Here is a 19,026-nt window from a genome sequence, read left to right on the forward strand (position 1 = left end):
TATAAAATAAATGGCAAAGCAAAATTCGTTATTAAGTATATGTGAAAAAAAATCTCGAATAAATTCAGGTCGCGCTGAAACACGTTCAAACTTGGTTTAGAATGTTAAGATCATCACCAACAGTTTTATGGCTACTGTTTAAGCGAGTCACATACGTTCAAATCAAATTATGAACACTTCGTCTTAAATAACGCACCCGCTTGGAGTTTCTGGGAAGTTTTTTTTCCGTTTTTTTTTTCACATAGCCTAATTTGTGCTCAATTTTTGTCGAAGTTTCTGTAAACCCTCCTGTTCGGAAATTGCAAATATGACCAATCAGTGGTAGAAAAGTTTTTGTATCAGACTTCTGTATCTTCAGTCACATTTATTTCTTTAGCATTTGGGAGATGATCTTCATGTTCTGTATCAGATCTATCAATAATTTTGCCCGATTCAGTTCTTAAAAGTTGACTAGTTTGTGATTGCATTGTACAATCGGGAGTATTTAAAGTCACTTCTTCGACTCTTTTAAATGAATCTTTTTCGAACTCTATTTTCGTCTTATTTTGTTTCGAAGATTTGTGTTTCACAAGAACGTAGATGCATAATGAGCAAATCCATGATGCAAAGCTTGCAAATACCACGACGCCGAAATATCTTGTCCTGTATGCATCGCAGTCATAGATCTAGGAATGTTTAGAGAATGATTTGTTAGTTTGATTTAAAAATAAATTTGATTTTTTGATGTAATCAAGATGGGTTGCAGTTAAGCAAAGTTGTCGACAAAGTGGGGTTACGGAGTCATCGTGCCCGAATTAATGTAACAAAACACATTGTTATGCACATATCTTACCCCGCAATATCCGGTTTGACTGCATTTGCTGAAGGTCCAATACAAACAAGATGAGTCAAATAATTTCCCATAAAATATAGGACCTGGAATCCACGCCAACAGTCTAACAACTATAAATGCAATTCCTATTCCGAGAGCTTTATCTCCAGTATTCACGATCCTGTAAAATAATGTATAAAAACAATTATATACAATGACAATGCTTTTAAACTACACATACGTCTGTCTATATCTTCTTTTATAGCAAAATGGTATTTTCTTGATAAGTTCAGACAAATTTTATATAAAAGTATAATAAATACAATTTGGGTTACAAATAATTACATGAGTTTTATAAATTGTGTTACAACTTTCTAATATACAACTAAATGGACGAGTGCGTAATCTTACCTCATCAGAAATACGTACGTGGCTGGAGCCGACAACCCACTCGTAACACTTGCTAACGCTTGTATCGCCAATACGATAATAAGTAGATCCGAACAGTTGCTTGTTTTACAACTACCCAGAGACGAACCATGTAGCAAACTGTTCATATTTGAATCATCAAAATTAATGCAACTACATTCTGTGTAATTCTAAAAAAGGATTTCAGTCAATAGAAACTTTATTTTCGGGAGTTTCAATACTACATTAATTTTTTTCATTATAGTATACGTATTCATGCATGCATGTTATATGTCAGAATATAACCTCTGTTGGTGCATTAGGCACATTGTTGGACCAAAAATGTATATATGGATCATTTTTATAATTTCTTGTTTTTGTTATTCTCGTCGTTGATGCTGTGGGGAGTCTATCTTGCTGGTATTGTTGTTGTTGTTGTTGTTGTTGTTGGTAAAAGTAGGTGAAAAGTTTTCTGCGCAACTAATGAACCAAACGGTTCCAGTTATTCATTACTTAAAGATGGATACAACCTAATTTTCTCTGATGCCTGTGATTCCAAAATTTGCTATTTCAATTTACAAACAATTTTTTATTTCGTCTCTCTTGTCTGCCGATCTTTTCAGCAAACTCGGCCTTCTCAGGGTTTATTGTGCGGTACCGAATTCACCTATGCTTGATATGCGATGAAAAGAAAAGAAAGAATCCATACTTGAATCTGTCCATCTAATTGAAATGTATTTTTGCATCCAGCATGACATGGAGAGAGATAGGTAATGCCATCAGATCCGCAAATGGGTGAAAATATGTTTGCATCGCAGTGACAACTGGAGCTGCATGTGCTGCAAAAATTATTTGAAGGATGGGTTCAGTATAGTACAACAATTATTCAGAATATCAAAATAATTTCTCGAGTACGATAGTCAATTGCCTTGTCCTTTTTTCATTAATAATATATATATGTCCTCTCATTAGAAAATCTGCATGCTTTTCCGTGGAAACTTAACGATAGGTTCTTTCTATTAGGAGTTTGAAGTGAATTTCGCATATTAATTAAGTATGTATTACCTATCTGAGTAAGGTACTGTAACGCCAGCAATGTCAATTGTTTTGCATCCCATGAATAACATTGGTAATGTGAGTAAAGTTGTGCAAAAATGCGAAGCAGCAGCGAGTTTTACCATTCCAATTTTATTTGGATTGTGCCGCTTCATAATGTAACTACCAAGCATTGTCCCAACAGCTATGCATGGTATACCGATGGCACCTAGAAGTTTTGAATAGATTGAGCCATTTACAAAATATGTAGTAGCTTCTCTGATTGTTATATACATGCTATGCTGTATGATATACCACATGAAACCAGATTCAAAATGAAATTTGAAAATTGAAAAAAAAAATAAACTTACCGTAAGACATATCGGCTTTTGAGGGAGATGCTCCCAGTTGAACTTCTAAAAACTTTGGAAAATAGTTGATAATTCCGGTTATATAAAACGCAGAAAAAACCAACATGGACAACATACCAAGATATTCAAAATTTGTCATGAGTCTCTTGATGGCGGCAATCAATCCTCTGAAATTAAAGAATAGGCCATTAGTGATTTAGCATTTTCAACAGACCAACATGGTATTGAATCTGAACGCAAAAAAGAATATTATCGCGAAAAAAGAATTTTTTGCACTTAATAAAAATTCATGTGTATCATTGTATATGATTTTAACACATTTTAATACGAGAAATAATAAAGCCATTGCTTCATTTGTATAAAATTATTCTAACCAATGATATTTATGATTATTTTTTTAGTACTAATGGAGACCAGATTCATAAGATTTTATTTCTTGAAACCCAATATGCATCGTTTTGCGTAACAGTTGTTGATAATATTCTTGTTGTTGTTGGCAAAAAATAGCTTTTGCTGAAACTAATAAACCAATCGATTTCACATTTCAGAAAAATTCGCTAGAGCGCTATTATTAATATTGTATAATATGTTATCGAAACTTTAGCTTTTTCATTTAAATTCATGGGAACACTGTTTATGACGTATGGGATCACTATATTCTGTCTCACTTGTTTACAGATCATTACAGCAAATTCGGTACTCAACTGGTATCGATACGCGACCTCCGTGGCTACATATTTGAGCATTGCTGTCTTGTGTTATTGTACACAATGCATTACAAAATAACTATTCGTTACTTCGGTATAGTGTACATTTTGTGATGAATTTGCAAGGTTAAATAAATATAAACATACTCTGCTGTGGCCGTTGGTGCACCAACCTTCTCTACTGAAACATCACTTGGGTGATTCTCTGAATGTCTCAAAAATATTTGCAACATAAAGTTAAGAACTTGTTAGTCGTTGCGAGAAAGTGGATCCAAACTTGACTCCTCTGCGTAAAGCTAAAGCTATTTGCCGTAAGTATAAATCTGATTGAAATGATGTTCAAAACGAGAATGTGAAACACACGTGGAAAGTATTAGTCTGTATTCATTTACAACTATTAAAATGATGTATATACGACGAAATGATTGTGAAATCGACAGTTATAAACATTATACATTCTAACTATGAATAATTATTGAATACCAAACGTACGTATGAATCGATTTGCTAAATTGTCGTTGTTGTTGATAAAATATCGCTTTCATTTTTTATAGATGGTTGAAGCCGTTACCATGTTATTACTTTTTTTTTTTAATTTTTTCTGACTCCTATGCGGCTCGTTATTTTACTATAAATTTTGTCTTTGCGCCACTACGTGGTTTCACGGCAGCCAGTTGTATTTAGTCGGTGCTCACTGCTCACTGCCCAAATGTTGTCTTACCGGCACCTATATGAATTGCTACGGCGATAGGACTTGATTTAAAGATTTTGAATGATCAGGTATCGAATTTTAATGTAAGTTGTGTAGGCAATGCCGTTACTGTGGTTAGTCATTGGACTTCCGTGTTCATACGTTTGAGCGTTGCTCTCTTGTTATTATTTATTAAATTAATTATTATTATTATAGAATAATTATAGATAGATACAAATAAAATAAGAAGCACTCACTTTATTTTTGTACATAATTTTCATTCTTCTTGAAAATAAACACATGGGAATGGTTGCGAATGCCATTAAAATTCCACAGAATAAAAATCCAAGCCACCACGCACCGACCCAGTTTACATGCTGAGATGAAATAGTAAAATCATCTGGAAAATACATTTTAATTGTGATGGATCCAGTGTTACATATCTCATTTTTATTCTACTGATTTTCTCATGTTCAGAATTAATTGTAATTGGGGAAAAACACATTTGTTCGAGACGAAAAAATAGGCAAACTACAATCCCAAGTCTGGAATATTTATGACAGCAGGCAAATTGTTTACGTTCAATGAGAATACATTTTACAAAAAAAATTACCTGTGTTTACCCATCCGCTGTCAACCCATATCTGCAAAAATACAGCACCAAGCATATATCCAACGGCTGGTCCAATCAACGCAACCGTCAACACAACACCTGCATGAAAAATGACATGTTTCATTTAAAGCGATTGGGATCGTGGAATTGGGTCATGTACACAAGATAACCCTGTAGGGTAGTTCGCTATATTTCTTTTCAATCGCACTATTAAGTGCAAAATACTGGACTGGATAAAATAACCACTGGATTGAAAAACAAAAGAGCAATGTTCAAATACATGAACACGAAGGCTGAGTTCACCACAAGCGCCCCTGAAATCTATTCGCAAGGTGAAACAGACTAAAATTACAAACCTATATAGCCTTCCAATTAACACATCTTTCAAAAAATATTAATCTAGTAGTTTTAAAAAATGATAATTTGCCCCAACCTAAGTGAACCCCACCAATTACTAAAAATAAAAAGACACAAAGGTCCACCCCACGTCCAATAAAATTATGATTGTAGGAAATTCAACTTTCGTTAGATGTGAAGAGGTAGTGAAATTAAGATTTTATTTTATTTGATGTATTTTATACATTAAAAACATGAATGTTAATATCAATAAGCATACATACCTATATAGATCGGTACTCTATGCGGACTGGAAAAATCGTCAATGTAGGACATTCCGAGTGGTTGAAGGGGAGCGGCACCTATTCCACTCAGGATTATGCCAATGAGCACAAAAATATATAACTTATTTTCCAATTTATTGTTTACATCGACATTGCAAGAAGAAATGTTGAAGTCTGTTTTATGAAGAGAGCTGCAAAAACGTGTAGTAAAATAATTAAAATACGACAGTAGTTTAAACTTAGGATTGGTATACTTTCAAATTTTGAGAGAAGTGCTTATTGTTGTTCGTTCATTCTTGTCGTATCAGATCGTTATGAGTGTTAGGAAAGTCTTTCAAACGATTCTTCTCTTCAGAATCGTATTATTTCGATTAATATCCACAATGCCAATCAACATTTGTCCAGAGCTAAATAGCCATTTATTACTAAATAATGTCATCCTATTTTTATTTATTTGAGTGAAGATAAATTTTGGATTCAAAGTTCGTTTCCTTCAATTCCCCGGGCTGTAATAAGCTAGGATAAATTTCTAACCGAAACGATTTTGGTCACTACATATTATTGTCCTTGAAGTATTTTTTGTTTTAACTGAGTATGTAAAATACCACATGAAATATAAAAATGTGACAATTTTGAGTAACGATAGCAAGTCCAACGTTGAGAAGGTCATTTGGAACAGGTTCTAGAGAGAACAGAACTTTTGTGTAAAGTGTCCTAGATTACTGAAACTCCTAGATCAAATCATATACAACGGAAGTTCAAGCGTAAACAAAATTAAATAAATTTCTTCAGTTTTCATTTTTATTTAAAACATTTATGAATTAAGTTTTTTTGGGTCACCTTATACTTCTATTTACTAACAAAGGATCCGATTTTTCGACTTTGACAAGACATTTTGCATACTCTAAAAATTCATGAATTATCATCATAACGAATAACAATTTTATTGGAGTTTGGCATATCTTACCTTTTACACAATTGATCACCAGTCGTAGTATGGTTATCGTTATCAACATATTTATATCGATCTCCTATAAACTGGGGAATACATGATATCAAGTAACCAACAACAATCAACGTCGTTCCAATTGCAATGACTCTAGGCCTGAATAAAATATTTTTGCAAATTAACACTCAAATTGCGCTAGAAATTGAAATAGTGAAGAAATAATGTAGCGGACAAAAAAGAAATCACCATACCTTAACCGTGATTAAAATTCAAATAAAATACAACCTGTGTGATTTGCTTCCATAGTAGCACACAAAGACCATTACAAAAAGATTTCCAATCTGATATACAGATGACAGTAAAGCCACGGCCGTTGAAGAAAGTTCAAATCGCCGTTCAATTGTTGTGAGCGCGCTTCGGAAATAGAAATTTGCAATCAACTGAAATGATGATACTAAATATTAGAATAGCATGGAGTTGTTTAGTTAAAATACTCTTGAAAATCATAGCTAACGAATCCGGCATGAAGATTAGGTTTGAGTCAAATTCAGACTTTTTATATTCAAGAAAAAGAATTTCAAAATTCCAACGCAAAATACCTAGTACATTAATTTGCGATTGCTTCCTATTCAAGTTTCTCTAATTTATTCTAAATGAAAACTTCTTGTCTTATCGTAACAAGTCACAGTACACTAATTTAGAATTTTGTCGAGATGGTGTATTCGAGAGTAAAACCTGATCGCATATCAGTTATCGTTCGCCTATTCAGGGGCAGCGCTGTTTGGAATGTTATTCAAGTTTTTAGGGTATAGACTCCTACCTAAGTTTTTAAATAGTTCATATGAATTAAGCCTATATTTTTGAACATGGCCCGGAAGCCTATAATATTATTGAGCCTAAAGTTGTAAAGATCTATTTTAACTTCTAGTGGCGATCATCAAAATGCAACTAATCTGATTAAAAAAAAGTAAGATGAGCCATTAACATAATATGACTAATATGACTAATATCAATGTGTGATTTGAGTGGAAAGCTAGCAAGTAAATCCAATAACATCTGATCTTAAAAATTAGTCAGAACTTAGTAGAAAAATAAACTTACTTCTACAAATAGAATGAGACTTAGACATCCAACAAACAGTCTGATATCCCTTTTAAAATAACCGCGAGCCATCCGAGTATTCGAGTACAAGTTGTTGATCTAATTAAATGTCAAATTGGATATAGCATCATATTTTCTTACATCAAGTACCGAAAAGCACCGCACATTTTTATCAATATCTTGCCACGTCTACTTTAATATTGGCCATCGAGTTGAGTACCAGACAAATGCTCGTTTTCTAACAGTATATTATAAATAACTGTTAACGATTTTGAATTGTGTTTAGAAAAACTAAAACTTTATTATTTTACCTATTCATTTGGCTAATTGCGGAAAGTTGTTACCTAATATCAATGCCAACTTGATAGTTATACTGAAATTACATCCAAATATGCAAAACTTCTTTCTGATCCTATTGGTTCTTATAAGTTGAAAATACTAGAACGTAAGTTATTGGTACTCGTGTCGTGTCTAACACTCCGGATGTGGAACCTTGTATTTTCTAATTCTCGATTCGTGTTTGCTTGGTTGTCTGTTTACTTAATAATGATTCAAAAACAAAGAACCAATACATCTGATTTACAGATGTCATATTTTTGCATGATCAAGCACTCTGTTAGATTTATAAGTTTGGTTTGAACGAAACTACTACGAAATTACTTAATGTTAAACCTGACAAGTGCGAACGACGGTCCGAGGGCCAAATCCGGCCCGTTGGGTGATTCAATCTCTTTCTTTTGTCTCATGCTCTTGTCGCGTGCAATCACGTGTAAATTTTTACGTCACACTCACATGGACCGCCGGTCTAGGTAGGCAAAATGTTCGACCCCTGGTTCAAAAACCTTGCGACTCCTGGTCTAAACTATATCGTTTTATTTTACTTGTATATTGCATTATGAATAATGTATGATTTATGGCAATATTTGAGCACGACTTATTTTGCCCAAAAGATGCTGTGATAAAATGTTGCACATATTAGCTTATAATCTGATTGTCTGACACCCACCCCTTTTTTGAAATGTAAAATGTAATTTTCTGATTTAAACGAAATATTTGGAGATAACGATATTTATATATACCATCTCAATATACTAAAACGCGTCATTTTGACCTGGTCATCACTGAGGCAAACATTTTAACTCGGCATAATTTTGTAATATCAAATTTAAACTAGCATTTTTTAGGCATGCTTACATATACGACTTTCCAGGCTTGACGTCAATCCGCGACGCAACAGCGACTGCTACTAATGCGACATGTTTGTTTTGTATATTAATGTTTAATACTTCTTGGGCAGGTATGGTAAACAATAGAAATAAAAAGCCAAACATTTTGTCTTTGGTCACTATACAAATATAAAACGTATGTTCTGACAACTAAATAAATATTGTAGAAACTTTGGACACAAGTCCTGTTATCCTGATGACGATGGTAATTCACAGAATCCAGACTTCTGATGATTGATCTGATGCGATAGTTTTTTAATCTTGCTGTGGGACATACTGCATTTATGTACTTTGGGTTTTGGGGAGCGGCATGTGATACACCGGAGAGGGAAACAATATCAGATTCAAGAAAATTGTGCACGTAATGTTTGGCTTCGCAAATGTTAAGTTTGGTAACAGTAACCTATTTTGCGCATCTGCGAAGGAATAAACGGTCATCAATCCCATTTCACTCTCATTTTCAGCCAGATAAAATTTCCCAGATCGGATTGATTTTTTTCAACAGTAAGTCTGATTCAAAATTAGCGATCACTTATTTTTTCAAAACAAGCCTTGGCTATACGTAAAAAGACTCCGAATAATTACAATCCCTTCTGATATAGCCCAGCTCTGCAAACCAAAGAAGAGAAAATTGATATGCATATTCCGTTCACATTTCTTATCCACAGACAAAACGATTACAGAAATTGATGATCCATCCCCACAATTTATATTAATTCAATGGCTTCTTGTTATAACAGTAAACATAAATTTAATATTGGTTGGACAAAGTTCTTCCCAAGTGTTCAATCAACCTTTGATTCTTTTGTTTCTAATTCTTTTCTTTTTTTGTGTGTGTTATTTTTGATATTACATAACTTTACTATAAAATCAAAAGCCGAATTTGTAATTGTAAATATCACACATTTTCAAATATGCACTTAATTTGTAAATAAATTGTAATAATACATCAAGCTACTTGATATACGTTTGAAATGCAGATACTCTTGATACTATACTACTGGTGATTATATTATCTGCAGTTTATTACATCATGCTGTAACGAATTCCATCCAACTTTAAGTGGTGACTTTTGTCCTGTAGTTTTCTTTGAGTAAACGCACTTCCGCACTCCTGAATATTACCTCACCATACACACGACGCCATCCATATCTCGCCTTCAGTTTAGCTTTTGTGGTGAATGACTCTCCGGGTTGAAGTGGTTTTCTGTTATATTTGGTGTTAATTAATTTTCTTTTCAAAAAGTCTTAAAAAATACACAAATGGATCCTAATTTTTGGGGGAAAATTCACTCCGAGTGATAGTTTTCCATTGGCGTGTTGACGAATACTATTATTTCGGGACAGCAAATTCCTCAAATATGCTGGCACGATTACCTAGAAAACGGATTCGTTTGAAAGAATGTGAATCTAACGCGGTCGTTAGAGAATAGATTGTGCTATTTTATACATCGTGTATTACAACAAGAACAAACCACGAAAATTTCCTGAAATTGATAAAAGTTCACTGACATCATTAATTTCCAAGATTACCTTAACCCTTCCAATTTTCATTACATATGTTTGTTAGTAGTTAATACGCAAAGCCCAGATGGTTTGAATCTTGTTTATTTTCTTACCCCACTTCAGCGTAGTTACTTGATATGTCGATTCCTCTACCCTCTACGGTAAGAGATCCTTTGCTCAACGGCATTGGAAGCAAATTTTTGATAACAGCCTCGACTTCAACTTCGTCCAGCCAGTGAAACGACTCTGGCATCTGAAATTTATATCGTTATTCTTAAATTGAGAACCACGTGTGTTGGGAATATTTAGTATTTATCTATATGGAAGACTGTATCATCCCAAGTCCTTAAAAAAAACCTTTTGCTTTCTCGCCAAATGAACCAAACGAGATAGCTTAAGATGCGCGTTTATATACCCTGGATAACTACAACGAAGTATACGTCTGTAGAGCGATTCTTCAAGATTTTGTTAGATTATTGCTGCAAAGTCTAGAAAATACAGTCGAAATATCTCTAATAAAAAAAATTCTGTAGGTAATAAAGCATCTCTTCACTTATTATGTTCCTTTTATTTGATTCGTGAAGTTTTTAAACGGAAACAACCTAACCTAAACAAAACAACCTGTAAGCATATCTTTCTATACGTACCTTGATCGTGACACAATCTGGTAACCCGAGAGTCGCATCCAGTTCTGCAATGCTAGTGTTTCCATCCAAACTACTGACAACGGTTACATTAATATTGATCGAATAATCGTCAACCAAGTGTTGAATGTAATCGTCCTTTTTCAGAGTGAAGGTGAAGCTCATATCTGCATAAAACAATTGCGTGTAAACCATTTGGTGCCACTATCGTAAATTATTGGATCTTACCAGCATGTATCAGGACCAAGTACGATATTGCTTCCAAACAAGATATTTTGACTTGGATGGTCGTTAGAGAACATTAATGTTGAGCTATACCGGATTCGACTGAAAATTTTGTTATTTAATATGGCCCGAGAAACACACTTTTCAGTCAATTTCATTAACTAAATTAATAATGTAAATAGATGAGATAGATAAAATTGGTGTCAATTTCAACAGAATTGTTAATAATAATAATATCTGAGACTTTTATTATCCCGGGCCAAGTTTTAAACTATAAGCGATCCAATACCGAAAAGATGTGCTAGGTATATATAAGCATAAGATCTTTGAGACGGTTTTGCTGATGTTCATATCAGCATAAAGGTAGGTACATGGTATATCGTCGACGTAAGAATGCTCGTTGTCACCATTATGTTTCATATAATGGACATAATTTTGCGCTTTCTACAAATATGTATATATCTATACAGAAACTGAGAGAAAACAATAAAAGAAAAAATTGTCATATAAAGTATTTTTCATTTATCATTACCCTTTCCACTTCCAAGCTCAAAATCTTTCGTGTATTCCCCGAGTGCTGCATAACTTTTTCCCACATTCTTCATGCTTTTTTCAGCTATTTTAATATTGGCTTGCTGTTTCTTTCCGGATACATTTTTCACCTGAAAAGGGGGCTCAATTATACCAGAATCATATTTTTTTGTGTGAATTTCTAGCGTCAATAATTGGTTTCCAACTTATTCTTTCATTTAAAAAGTAGCACTTACAGAGACTTTTGTCGTAATATCTTGGCCAACTATGGCATTTTCCAATTCTTGGATTGTAATTTCAAACGCCTGTGGGACAATTTCGTAGTCAGTTTCAAAACCTTGATGTTCTCGTGTTCCCATTCCATAAGCTTTGTGGAAAGCCTTTCTTTCCTCAGCAGATCCTAAAACATTTTGTTCCCGCTTTATACTATTCCAAAATTTGATAAATGCATTTGATAATTATTAGAAAATAATCGGTGATATCTTACCTTCTGGGTATTTATATTGAGAAATGATATTCTCGGTTTGATATTTGCCCACAGCCTTTGTCCCAATGTAAACGCCAACGGCTCTAGTCATTACAATCGGGGGCCGTGTTACATTTCCCCATTTATCCACAAACCAGTACACTTTATCAGCATTCACCTTTAGGTAAGTATATATAAATAGAGAAAACTTTTTAGTCGCTTTTTGATCTCGGACGTGTTCAATTGTTCAAGCATTCGCTACGCTGAATGCGAAACCCAAATTGTTCAATGATGAGGCGTCTCATCGCAGTCATCTTCATTTATGCATTCTCTATCGTTTAACGAAAACTTTTAAAGTCACAAGCAAACGTATTTTTACTAGCAGACTCTCACCTCACTAAATACAAAGCCAGTATCTGATCCAATGTTGATGTCACCTTCTTTGACCGCTTTTACAGGAGCAGGACCACACTGCATCAACCCCTTTGAATTGTCACCAGATGGATCAAGAATAGCCGATTCCTCCTGGGGCGTGGCATCCACCACTTGCCAACCACCATAATCTATTACAGATTGAGAAACAATACATAAATTATGTACGAGATAGTCAACAATTTGCTTTTGATATGACAAACTTTGTTCTATTATAGACATTCATATTGCTTTATTTGAAGTACTCTGAATGTAGAATACTGACATACAAAAATGGATATTATTTCAAAACAGTGCTAATACATTCGTTTGTTTCCATTTTTGTGTTAATTTCTAACAATCGGAAAGCGGTATTTTTGTGTTACAGACAAAAGAGTGAGACTCGAAATTTCATTTTCAACCGTAATGTTAGTTTTTTAATACTAGAATGAAAATTGAACATATTTTATAGCGTTTTATCATAACTTATATTTTGTCAATTTATTAAATAAAATTCTAAGCATTGTTAATTCTTATTCTAATCATGTGTAGTCATTTTACCCCCTTGCAGATCGGGACGGGCAAAGTATGCTTCGTTCCAAACGTGAAAGTTCCAAATCGAATCACTTGTATGGTCAATTTTTTCATACGTTTTACTGTCTAAGTATATATCAACGGTCTGGTTCATATCCGTGTCGTGAGCAGACTTGAAATTGGTCACCGACCTGGCAGGAATTCCAATTGCTCGCATGGCTGAAACAAGAACAACATTCAATAAAACTCAAAGATTAGAGTCCAGTATTAGTATTTTCTAGTTATACACAAAAAAACACGTTTTTATTAAACCATTTTTTTTTATCAATTTTCACCTGAAATATGCATTTCTTTTTAGTTGTAAAGTTTGTTGTCCAGGATTTTCGCAATATTTATCTACGGCACTATTTATTCAGTATTGTTGTTTTTCTGTCACAATGAGTCATTTACGTTATAAGGTTACTTTTTTGACTTAAACTAACCTGTTGTTAAAAGTCCAGAGAAGACCCAACATTGACCATATTTTACTGCTTTATAGTCATTGTCTCTCCATTCACTAATTATCTTAGCACTATCGGACCAATCACTTGGGTTACGCCCATCGTCGTATTTACCGGTCCATCTTCCAGTAAGAACCCCGCTGTCATCGTTACTGTTCACCTGAATAAAACATTGAGCTTTGACGAATGACGGCTTTTTCATACGTTAAAAATGTTACATTCATTCTTCCATTTTTCAAAGTTAGCTTTGATTTAAATGAGTGTGGGAAAAGATTTTGATCGTTTAATTGTTTTATTTGTTTATTTCATCTCGGGTTCGTTTATTGGAGCCACGGTTTTAAGTAATGTATTTATACCGCAGTAGGTTTTACTGTTTTTGGCGGCTGACTAATTTTCATGGAGCTAACTTAACAGTCTTGACGATGATATTCAATTGTGAAATCGTACCGCTGCACATCCATAGCTGGTTTAATTTAATCTATGACCTGAAATCGAACTCTTATTCTGTCTTCAGAATGTTTCAATTCGTTAAAATCAGTTTTTTAGGAAAATATTATTTGTACAGACTTACCATGGCCGCTAGGACACGAGACAAAAACACAGGCGAATTACATTTCTTCAGAGATTTGATAGGCTGAGCTTGAACTCTCGAGTCTTTCTGGATCATCAGAAGAACTGAATCAAGGACACCTTGATCAAATTGCGCGAAATCCCATTTCTTTTTCCCTGTGGTTCCACGCGTGTATGTACCAGTATTAATGAATCCATTATCTTCCTGGACGTATTCCTTTCGCCAGGCTTCGTTTTCCATGTAGACTACATCATCTATGAAAATTAATTTCCCGCAATTAGAATTTTTTAATGCAAGATGAGAATCGGAAATTTAAAAAAATAGTATCTCAGAATATCGTCTTACATTTCTAGTTTAACTTCTAGTATAAACGACGTCTTTTTCTTATTAGAAAGAGTCTAAGAGCCTTCTAAACACAGCGAGTGGATTAAACACGATGAATATTGAAACCGAAATGCAACGACGCCTAAAAAATTCGGGTGTAATTATTGTACTCGAGCTTTGCTTGCATACTTGAGTGTATCGTGACAAGGGTCGTGCGATGATATTACGAACATTAATTGATACTGTATAATCGAACAAAAGAATATATAAATTGAAAAAAGCGAAAAGTAAGGAATAAGTATTCATGTAAAGCTAAGGTAAAGTTGATAATAAAGTTAAAGTATGATGTACCTTTTGAGTATGGATTGAAAAGTACGATGATATTCGCATCGTTGTGTGTCGATTTCACTCTACCTGCTTTAGTTCCACTGACGATATCGAGAGATACCTAACAAAATTTAAGTACGTTACTTACTACCTTGATATTGTAAACAAAGCCAAATTGTATTAGTCTTGCAAATGTGTCGTGTTTTGTGTATATTGGTAAATACCGGAGAATGATGTATGCTACAGTTAAACTACTAGTTTCACAACGCCTTCTGCTTGGTTAGCTTTTATATTGTTCACCTTGAGAAAAGTTAATCTTCAGCTTTCTATTCATTCACAGCAACGACTCGGGGCTGTCGTCTTTTTATTTTTAAACAATTTTATTGTGCCAGCAATGGCGGGAAACAATGAAAGGTAAATCGCATAAATACTGTTGGGCGTCCAACCGTGGAGAAGGAAGCGGTATTGCCTCCAACGCAATTTCCAATTCGACGAAATATATTACGAATCAGTGGTTCTGAATGCTTCGTATGCCAAGCCGCAGTCTAGCACACCCAAAATGTATTCGTCGCACGCGATATGTTTAAAAAAAATTCAAAATGATCAAGGTTATTTTGTACGGATATATTGTATAGCTATATATAGATTGGTGGTCGGAAAGTTGCAAGTTCGAGAAAATGCGTTGTGTTGTAATACAAGTTCTGCGTACAATACTGCGTAGGGGTGTCATTTCAAAATGTCATAATTTGAATCTCTGTGTATTTTCCTAGTAACAAAATCGCATAAGAAATGTACAATGGTGTATTAGAATCAACATATATATACTGGTAGTTTGTGGTGAAGACGTTTGCTAACAACATAAGAAATTGCATTGTGTATAAAGCCCATTTTCGTGTTTCGGATATAACCAATTTATGTATAGTATGTTAGCCTAAGTATCAAACTCACCTTGTAACTGCCTATAATGGCGGTTGCCGGCACGTGTACTTTCAAAGTGACCTTCTTGGTCTCGCTGTCAACAGACTCCAATACACAGTACCATTTTTCTTTTTTTCCAGGCTTATCAGAAGCGAAACATGTCATTTTTGATTTGTTTGCCTGGCTTGCTTGAGCACCTAGTTTGAATAAGTAAAAAATAATTTTCTCAAACATTTTTACGAAGTTTCTAACACATATATATAAGATGTAAGTAATCCTATTGCACATTTTACACACCATGCTTCATGCCTTAGTAAATGCAGTATCATTTCTAATAGGTTTTACGTTACAATATAATAACATTCATAGGATGGGTTTGCTAAAAATGAATACATTGAATGAAGTTACCAATCGAGAAGATGATTGAAATGTCGTCTCTTTCAGGATCGAAAGAGCGATTCCCAAAAATAACATCGACGGTGAAATCAGCTGCTCTTCTAATCACCAGCGACTTGTTTTCATACGATGAGGTATGATGAGTAGAAGTATTTCTGATTTTCAAGAAATCGATTTTTCGAACTTGCAGATTTTCCTCTGAATTATGAATAATAATAAAATAATATATCATCAAAAACATAGTGTCAAAACTGCTTATTGAGAAAAGAAAAATATTCACAAATTTTATTATAGACCAAATATTAAACTAGACTAATAGCAAAGGATTAATGTAATCTTACTTGGAGATCTATTTCTGATCTTGTTCAACCATCTTGCCACATCTTCCTCCCAGAAATTTTCAACAATGTATTCTTCAATTTCGTCTTCATTCTGCTTATAATATTGCTGCACATATTGGGGATATTCTTCCATTATCCCCAGCACTTTCTCTGCTGTCATCGGTTTCTCTGTAAGAGCAAATAATATGATAATAATTCATGTCAAATAAAATTTGAATACATAAAATTGAAAAAAAAAACTATCAATACATGCATATTGAGAGAATCAATAATATTAATTTCAATAAATATAAATTTTAAAAATTGAAAAAGCTAATTAATTAGCGTAAGACTGTCGTGATATATTGTGTAAAAATTTGATTGCCTGATCGACTTACTTGGTTTTGATGGATTTCCTCCCATTTTGTTTTTGTTGTTCAATTACTTGAAGTAACTAAAATAAACTTGGAATTATTTAGCTTTAAAATAGAAAAAGATGTTTATATAGTTGAGAGCAATATAAGATTTCCATTTGATTATTAGTGGTGGATTCAATACATTTATATATATGAATACTTGCGCCGTTAATATTGGCATGACGATAATTTCAAATTCATTATTCTTAGGCCATTTTCTGCAAATCTCCTATTTAAAAGTATTTTACACCTTTATCAAAACGCAGAACAAACAAATTAATTCATGATAACTGTTAATATATACAGACGTATCCACGCTACCGTACCTGAATTTGTTTGGTATTTTAGTATGTATACTAAACATACGCGGGCGAACAAGGAAATGGTATGACTTCACACTGTTGATATTTTACACTCATACGACTCCTGCGCACAATATGCCATTGCTAAAAAGCAATATACAGTTACTGGTTATTTCACTGTCATTCGCATATTATAAACTCAATCAGATGCGTTATATTGTTCGAAATTCGGGGTGTTAACAGTTTATCAGTTTTCTGTGATCTGTTTGCAAAAAATGAAATTTCAAAATCGAAGTTGCAAAAGTAAAATAACCGACTGTTTGTTTGTATATTCTTTTGCATAAAACTGAGTCAATGAAATTTTATTCATCACGCTCTAGCTAGAAAGTAACTAAATAGGAAACTGTAGTGTTTTGATTTTCATTATTTTAATCAGACTACTTTATACCATACAGTACTTCTGCAAATGCACAGAAATGTCTTGCATACGATTTCTAGATTCAATCACAGATTGTTCACCAGTGTTTTATACATTCATTTTGAATCAGCGTTAAGGGTGTCTAGAATGCAAACACATGAAATTGAATTCTTTTTTATCTGCCTTCTCAATTTTCAAACTATTTCCGATGTGTATGCAACCTTTTCTTTATCAGCAATTTGCGAGTTGATCGTGCAGCGCAGTTTGTAGATTTCCGAGCCATATTTTATGATTAATGACGATCTTTCTAAATGAGCGAAGCGCCATTAAAATCTAAATTTCATTCAGGAGAAAGTTTAGGAGGCTTAGTTTTTTTCTTATATTCCCGAAGTATCGGCGTCCATCAAAGTATGAGCGTAAGTTTAAACATTTTTGCGTCTGATAGCTCAATTGCATATATCGCTTTCAAAAAATAAATTTAATATGACTTTCCGACTGAGGCGCCAAACAAATTAGCAGACTAACAGTTTCGTCGCACATATAAGCTGCTTTTACACCAACTCCCACGCGGAAGTACAATGGCGTACGTGCTCTTTCACGTATTTAAGCCAAGGCACATCCTTCTTTCGTTGCTCAGTGAATCGCATCAACTAGCATTTTATGATGTGAATCAACACACCTTGCTATAAAAAAACAGCGACCATGAGGTTTCATCGATTCTAGGTATTCATACGTGACTGGCGAATGACACATTCTGACCATATTTGAATACACATAATACACTGTATATTTGATTTACTTTTTCAGTGTATGCTCACGTCCAGACATAACATTGTATCGCTTGACTGAGGCATAATAGCGACTCGTAGAAATTCTACACGTCAACAGCCACCTTATTTTTCAGTCAGGTTGATATTTCTTTGTTGTAATCCATAGGCAACGACTTCTCCAAAGTGGAAATAATAAAAAGACTTTAAACTGTAAACATATTTGTGATAGACTATAATGGGAAATCGTCTCTAACATTGAAGATTGTTCGTAATGAATCAAAATGCTTTCAAAATGAAAACACCTGTGTTATTTTTTACCCTTGTATTTTCTGGAACGCTAATCTTTTAGAATTAGATATTCATTCGGTTTGATCCATGAAAACGACATATTCTACTCCGACCTAACTTATATATATTGATTTATATATATTTTTGGAACGTTTTCACTTTCAGCAAGGATCGTGTTTTTTGTCAATGATAATTGGTCAGAATATCAAGGGGCGCGTAAATTATTTGTTTCTAGTTATTATGTATATATAATATTACATTTGAGCGTATAAACGCTACATAAGATCTCATTCGCGTGAATCACGTTTGTCTGAATATATCAGAATGTTCTTCTATAAAGTCGTTACTGGATCAGCCAAATGCGGAAGGAACTGTGAAACACTTTTTCCGTGGGATGATATACTGCCTCAAACTTCAATGCAGTGCCGCAGGTGTATATTCAAAAGATTTAATCGAATTCACATCGTCCATAATTGAAGTTGCATATAAAGGTGTTTGGGCAATTCGACACTCCGCAATTCTTAATCGTTAAAAATTTCCTAAAATAATCAACTAGTAGACCAAAATAGGTTCAATCAAAATGCAAAAATGCCATGACATGAATTTGTGCGTCGAAACAAACTTAAAA

At 33.8% G+C, this 19,026-nt stretch overlaps 3 protein-coding genes across 3 annotated transcripts; all 3 read right to left on the reverse strand.

Moving 5' to 3' along the window:
* Positions 1-18: 18 nt before the first annotated feature.
* On the reverse strand, positions 19-3,612 carry LOC144425025 (solute carrier organic anion transporter family member 2A1-like). Its single transcript, XM_078114149.1, has 7 exons — positions 3,480-3,612; positions 2,626-2,792; positions 2,285-2,483; positions 1,929-2,058; positions 1,223-1,410; positions 833-992; positions 19-665 (listed from the first exon to the last, which is right to left on the reverse strand). The coding sequence occupies exons 1-7, from the start codon at positions 3,563-3,565 to the stop codon at positions 339-341; spliced, it is 1,257 nt and encodes a 418-aa protein (XP_077970275.1). The 5' UTR covers positions 3,566-3,612; the 3' UTR covers positions 19-338.
* Positions 3,613-3,634: 22 nt separating this feature from the next.
* On the reverse strand, positions 3,635-7,776 carry LOC144425197 (solute carrier organic anion transporter family member 2A1-like). Its single transcript, XM_078114679.1, has 8 exons — positions 7,651-7,776; positions 7,307-7,405; positions 6,491-6,645; positions 6,224-6,361; positions 5,257-5,447; positions 4,637-4,735; positions 4,281-4,423; positions 3,635-3,655 (listed from the first exon to the last, which is right to left on the reverse strand). Exons 2-8 carry the CDS (start codon positions 7,376-7,378, stop codon positions 3,635-3,637), a joined length of 819 nt encoding a protein of 272 aa, XP_077970805.1. The 5' UTR covers positions 7,379-7,405; positions 7,651-7,776.
* A 1,393-nt stretch (positions 7,777-9,169) lies between these two features.
* On the reverse strand, positions 9,170-17,054 carry LOC144425165 (protein-glutamine gamma-glutamyltransferase E-like). Its single transcript, XM_078114574.1, has 16 exons — positions 16,947-17,054; positions 16,603-16,658; positions 16,226-16,393; positions 15,897-16,082; positions 15,519-15,685; positions 14,595-14,691; positions 13,920-14,173; positions 13,331-13,508; positions 12,876-13,067; positions 12,297-12,466; positions 11,925-12,081; positions 11,674-11,837; positions 11,439-11,568; positions 10,685-10,848; positions 10,151-10,290; positions 9,170-9,738 (listed from the first exon to the last, which is right to left on the reverse strand). The coding sequence occupies exons 2-16, from the start codon at positions 16,625-16,627 to the stop codon at positions 9,591-9,593; spliced, it is 2,340 nt and encodes a 779-aa protein (XP_077970700.1). The 5' UTR covers positions 16,628-16,658; positions 16,947-17,054; the 3' UTR covers positions 9,170-9,590.
* Between the last annotated feature and the right edge of the window lie 1,972 nt (positions 17,055-19,026).

The sequence above is a fragment of the Styela clava genome, chromosome 7 (genome assembly GCF_964204865.1).
Source record: "Styela clava chromosome 7, kaStyClav1.hap1.2, whole genome shotgun sequence".
Taxonomy (NCBI): Eukaryota; Metazoa; Chordata; class Ascidiacea; order Stolidobranchia; family Styelidae; genus Styela; species Styela clava.